This window comes from Ziziphus jujuba, chromosome 6 (genome assembly GCF_031755915.1).
Source record: "Ziziphus jujuba cultivar Dongzao chromosome 6, ASM3175591v1".
NCBI classification, from domain to species: Eukaryota; Viridiplantae; Streptophyta; class Magnoliopsida; order Rosales; family Rhamnaceae; genus Ziziphus; species Ziziphus jujuba.
In genome coordinates this window covers 6,652,640-6,658,897 of record NC_083384.1, presented here as the reverse complement: position 1 = coordinate 6,658,897, position 6,258 = coordinate 6,652,640, and the positions used below count along the sequence as shown (strand labels likewise).

The following is a 6,258-nucleotide window of genomic DNA, read 5'->3' as shown; positions in this document are numbered from 1 at the left end:
AATATGCCCATGCAATATTATGAGATTTGATTATTATATTTCGAGAATTATTTATGCTATTGAGAAAATGTGGATATTTGAATTGGTGGATTTGAAAATCATGGAATTTATGGTGTTGATTATAAAGAAATTACGGAGAATTTCCGGGTTCAAGCGGATGGACTATGCCCGCTATGTTTATGAAAAATGTGAAATTTGTTATATAATTTAAACATGTGGATTTATGATTTTTGGATGCACCGTGCACGTACTGGTGTTCTGTTTATATGTGATATGGTTAGTGTGCACACGGTTGTGATTAGCGCGCAGGTGGGTGTGATTAGCGCGCAGGTGATGTGATTAGCGCGCAGGTGGGTGTGAGTAGCGCGCGGTTGATATTATAAGGTTGTCCTGTGGTTGCCATCGGATGAGGGTAGGCCACCCCCCTTGGCCGGGACACCTGGTTAGCAGCGGCGCAGTGGGACGCCATGCGACCGTATGCCGGTTTCTCTCTATAACCTCCTGTCTGGCGGTACCTTGGGACGCTGGGTACTATTGGCGCCACTGGTATATAGTGGGTGCATCAAATGATTTTTAGAACTGTGTTTTAAAAATAAAATGTTTGGAAACTGTATTGGAATTAAAAATATAATTATTACTGTTTCTGGTATTTATTTGATGTCATGGTTTTCGGGGAATATGAATAAAGGGTTTTGTGAAAAGATTTTAAAAGGGGAACTTTTCCAACTGAGAGAATTGTAAGGGTTTTGAGAGAAATTATTATTTCCAATTAATTATTATCTATCTACTTATTACTATGATATTATATTGTATAGTAGATAGGGTCACTCACTGAGATGATTAGCATCTCACACTCTTAAATTCCGTTCCTCTAGGTTCCAGGTTGTCGGTGTTCATCCGGAGCGGACTTGATCTTCATCGCTGTTTTACTTCGTGAAGTACCCTGTTCTTCCTTTATTGCAGTTGTACTATTTCTTTCACTCTTGTTGTATTTATTATGCACTGGATTACTGTATTTATTTTGAAGTGCTGAAATTTGTGGAACCAACTTGTAGTACTGTGGGAGGGATAAGGGGATGTTGTTAGAAGTGTGTTTTCGGTGCAGGTAATTTGTGGTAAGTAAATCCCTTAGGGGAGGCTCTGCCGGATTTTCCGTTGGAGGGTTCGGTAGGGTTTCCCTGGGATCAGGGCTGTCTAGGGTTCCGGGGAAGGAATTCTGAACGGGTCCTGACAAACAATTTGATGCAATAAGCATAGGAAAAATCCATGTCAAACTCATCATTGGTCGAGCAATAGGTAGACAATGGGCATAAGAGAAATCCGAGTCCAACTTATTATTGTTCTAAAAGAACGTTTTGGTATTCATAAAAAATAAATAAATAAATAAAAGAATGTTGATTGAAGCTGTATTTAAGTCGTAAAGTATATAACCTTTTTGGAAATGTATTCTAAATAATAAATAAAAGAACAATGGTATTCCACTTTCATATATACAAGTGCTAGAAGAATAATATTTTGGTTAAAAAAATGCAACTACATACATATATATATATATATATATATATTTATTTATTTATTATACACCCACTACTGCATAACCACTTTTCCATTGCAAACGAGGATCATTATTCATTACATTTGTATTTTTTTTTTTCTTTTGACACTCACTTATTCAAATTTAATCTTTCTCTTGTTGATACTAGAGAATAATTTAGTGTCAAAGTTACTATTTTTTAATATAATAATTCTGAATTTTATTCCCTAACTCCAATTACGGAAAAAAAAAAAAAAAATCCTTCTTGATCCTCTTTCAAATAGAGGAAGCTTCTTTTGAAACTCCACTATTAGCATTTGAATATGAATCTTCAGTAGTACTCTTGGATTCCTGATCATCAAGGTAATTCTGGTAGATGTAAGAAACAGAGCCCCAAATGGCCAAAACCATTGAAATCACCTTCAAACCATTCATATGGTCATGGAAAACGATGGCAGCCATAACTTGAATAATAGGCAATGACAAAGAACTAATGACATTGCAGAAAAGTGAAGAAACCTCAAAAATAAGACCCACAAAACCAATTTGGAAAACTTGCCAAGCTATAGCAGTCCAAACAAGAGTCATAACATAGGAAACTTTACCCAATCCAAATCCCTCCATCTCTTTGCTTAAATCTTTCCACTCCCCACTAGCAAAAACTCCAGCCAAGATCATACAACTTGCCACTAACAACTCAAAGATTATCATATCCACCACGGCTCGAAACGATTCCTTCTTAATAACTCTCCGGAAGAAGAATTGCGAGAGAGAAAGCCCGAGTGCAGCCGAAGCTGCGGTACCTAGAGTGCATATAAACCCTATTGCATGATTTGCTTTGGAGACTCCGGACAGGGAGGAAGAACTAGGTTGACAAGCAAGAAGGGTGGAGGAGATTGTCAGGAGGACAATGGAATTGATAATGAAAGGTGTGAACTTTTGGGAATTGAGGAAGAAGGAGAAGAAAGCTGTAAATCCCAATTGGGATGCTAAAATGATTGAAAAAGTAGAAGCTGAGAGGTATGAAAGCCCATAGGAAGCCAAGACAGAGCCTGATGCTATGAGTAAGCCAAGGATACCATAAACCATAGATAGAGCTACAAGAGAAGGTGATGAACATTTTGTTTGTTTTCCCAATTTGGATGATGATGATGATGAAGAAGAAGAAATGAAATACAGTGGAAGTAGAATTGGAAAACCAACAACTTGGACAAGAGCTGCAATCCATTTCTTTTGTCCACCTTTATCATAGTACAATCTTCCCAAAAGGGTTGCTGATGATTGGCCACACAGCAGAAATAGTATATACATGGCTATTCTTATCCACCACTTGTAATTCCTTGCTGCTCCATTTTTTGTTTCCTTGTTTTCCTCATCTTGTGCTATGAAAAAACCAAAAACACAAAAAGCGTTTTTGAAAAACTTGATTAGATGCTTAATATATGCCAAAACAAACAAACAAACAAATATGAAGATAGAGAAACTCACCCCTTGCATGAAGTCTTATTTCTTGAGTTTCTTTCATAGACATCAAAAATCCGAGTCCTAATGACTTTCCAAGTTCTCATGCATAGAAATGATGACCAATACATGCAAATTATATAACATGACTAAAATGACTACTGTTCCAAGATGTGAATGAGAGTTGAAATGACTCCACCCTATTAACAATTTTGGATAAGACAAATAAATAATAATTTCTTTTGAAAAATAAGTTATTTACTATTTAGAAACGAGAAATTTCGTTTAGTAGAAAGTGTATTACAAAATTTAGAAATTTGGAAACGAGAAACACCTCTGCCACCAATCCAAAGGGTCGTGGATTGCGTTATTAGGAAACACTTAATTAACTTAAGCAATCTTCTTTATTAATATTGATTCTCTGAGAAACTTAATTATTATATGCATAAAGCATCTATTCTAGTCAGGCATCTAATCTAGCGTGTAGAAGTACCAAAAGCGTTTATTCTAGTGGAAGTTTTTCACTAAAATAGTAATAAATATTCTTGGAATCATTGTCTTGGCCAAACAAGAAATAGAATAAAATAAGAAACAGACTTTGGAATCATTTATGGATTGGAATTTAATGGCTTCACATGGGAATAGATATAGCGAGCTTTTTTTTAATATATATATATATATATATATATCAAGCAATTATTAGGGTAGACAATGGGCATAAAAGAAATCCAAGCGGCACTTAAAATCTTTGTTCTAAAGAACTTTGGTGAAGCTGTAATTAAGTTGTAAAGAACTAAAATTTGCGTAAATTTATTTTCAAAATAGGGAGAGTTGTCAGATTGACCTTGTTGTGGCACTTAAAATCTTTTTTATAAAGTTGGTGAAGCGGTATTATTATTATTATTATTATTATTATTATGATCATCATCATCATCATTATTATTATTCTCATTATTGAAAAGGAAGAGGAGAAGCTAGATTGGAAAGAATAAATTTTTGGACATTTATTTTAAAATAGGGAGAGTTGTTGGATTGACCTTGTCTTCAAAAGTTGTTGTAATTGTTTTCATGTATATTTCAAAAATTAAATTGACACAAAGGATAAAAATTAGAAAATGAAAAACCGGCCAATTAACCCACCATAGATTCATGGGCCATTGACCCGTTGGATTAACAGAAATGCGTGATGGCACATTTACCCAGCATGGAACCCAATTAATTGGGAGGGTTAGCTTTGTTGAAATAAAGAAGATTAGTTTTTGAACTTTGGACCTCAAAATCCACTAATGTGGAGTCTCTCTGTTTTAATATTTGATTTGAGATATTATTCTAGAGATTAGATAAAATGCCAATTATCCTATATGGTTCAAAGGAAAAAAAAAAAAAAAAAGAAAAGAAAAGAAAAGAAAAGTGAGTTATAAAGCTGCTTTTGCAAAACACAACATATCTCCTGAATTACCAAAACAAAAAATAAAAGAGATTAAAAAAAAAAAAGAAAAAAAGACAACCATCTCCCATGCTCAAGCTTAGACCTTTTGTCTCTAGTTAAGTACCCTGATCTTCAAGACATAACCGATTATTAAGCTTGTTTTGTGGCTAAGAAATTCTTTCACTACGCGAAAAATAAGCTCTAGCGACACATTATTAGCGACGCTACGAGATAAATGCGTCTAAAAAAATAAAACCGCGACTCTGAGGTTAATACGTCAGTAAAAATTCGACCAATCGACGACGCATAAAAAAAAAGTTGTCGTCGAGAAGTCGCGAGAAACAAAAACACACGACGCATAAGACTTAGAGTCGCTGAATAAACACAATTATGCGTCGCCTATTAGTGTAACAACTTTTTTTTTTTTTTTTACGTTTTTTTAAGTATGTAACAGTTGATTTTCTTTCAAATTTAAATAATAAGTGAAAATGTTTAAATAATTCGGAAAATATTTTATTGATATAAGGCGACGTATACACTATTATGGGTCGCCCATTAGGGAATAAATTTATATTTTTGGGTGTTTTTTCTAAGTATTAAATAGTTGATATTCTTTCAACTTTAAATAACAAGTGAAACTGTTTAAGCAGCATGACATTTTTTTTTTTTCAAAAAAAATTTTTAAAAGATTTATTAATGATATCAGGCGACAAGAAGAATTGTGCGTCGCCTATTAGTCTATTATCATATATTTTTTTTGAAATTTTTAGTAAGTATTAAACAGTTGATTTCTTTCAACTTTAAATAACAAGTGAAAATGTTATAGCTGCTTCACAGTGCTTTTTTTTTTTTTATTCAAATAAATTTTTAGAAAATATGTTATTGATATATGGCGACGCATAAATACCATTATGCGTCGCCTATTATTGTGAAATTTTTTTTTTTGTTTTTTTCTAAGTATTAAACAGTTGATTTCTTTCAACTTTAAATAACAAGTGAAAATGTTATAGCTGCTTCACAGTGCTTTTTTTTTTTGTTTTTTCAAATAAATTTTTAGAAAATATGTTATTGATATATGGCGACGCATAAATACTATTATGCGTCGCCTATTATTGTGAAATTTTTTTTTTGTTTTTTTCTAAGTATTAAACAGTTGATTTCTTTCAACTTTAAATAACAAGTGAAAATGTTATAGCTGCTTCACAGTGCTGTTTTTTTTTTTGTTTTTTCAAATAAATTTTTAGAAAATATGTTATTGATGTATGGCGACGCATAAATACCATTATGTGTCACCTATTATTGTGAAAATTTTGTTTTTTTGTTTTTTTCTAAGTATTAAACAGTTGATTTCTTTCAACTTTAAATAACAAGTGAAAATGTTATAGCTGCTTCACAGTGCTTTTTTTTTTTTGTTTTTTCAAATAAATTTTTAGAAAATATGTTATTGATATATGGCGATGCATAAATACCATTATGCGTCGCCTATTATTGTGAAATTTTTTTTTTGTTTTTTTCTAAGTATTAAACAGTTGATTTCTTTCAACTTTAAATAACAAGTGAAAATGTTATAGCTGCTTCACAGTGCTTTTTTTTTTCGTTTTTTCAAATAAATTTTTAGAAAATATGTTATTGATATATGGCGACGCCTATTATTGTGAAAATTTTTTTTTTGTTTTTTTTCTAAATATTAAACAGTTGATTTCTTTCAACTTTAAATAACAAATGAAAATGTTATAGCTGCTTCACAGTGCTTTTTTTTTTTTTTTTTCAAATAAATTTTTAGAAAATATGTTATTGATGTATGGCGACGCATAAATACCATTATGTGTCACCT

General features: G+C 32.3%; 1 protein-coding gene across 1 annotated transcript; it reads right to left on the bottom strand.

The window, feature by feature from the left end:
- Window positions 1–1,589: 1,589 nt before the first annotated feature.
- Window positions 1,590–3,356, bottom strand: LOC125418931 (purine permease 21). Its single transcript, XM_060818475.1, has 2 exons — window positions 3,023–3,356; window positions 1,590–2,916 (listed from the first exon to the last, which is right to left on the bottom strand). Exons 1-2 carry the CDS (start codon window positions 3,063–3,065, stop codon window positions 1,811–1,813), a joined length of 1,149 nt encoding a protein of 382 aa, XP_060674458.1. The 5' UTR covers window positions 3,066–3,356; the 3' UTR covers window positions 1,590–1,810.
- Window positions 3,357–6,258: the final 2,902 nt, after the last annotated feature.

Excerpts from the sequence above, each read along its gene's own strand:
- LOC125418931 (XM_060818475.1), bottom strand. The coding sequence starts at position 3,065 with ATGTCTATGAAAGAAACTCAAGAAATAAGACTTCATGCAAGGG. Across the intron at positions 2,917-3,022 it reads AATAAGACTTCATGCAAGGG|CACAAGATGAGGAAAACAAG; the intron begins GTGAGTTTCTCT and ends GTTTTTTCATAG.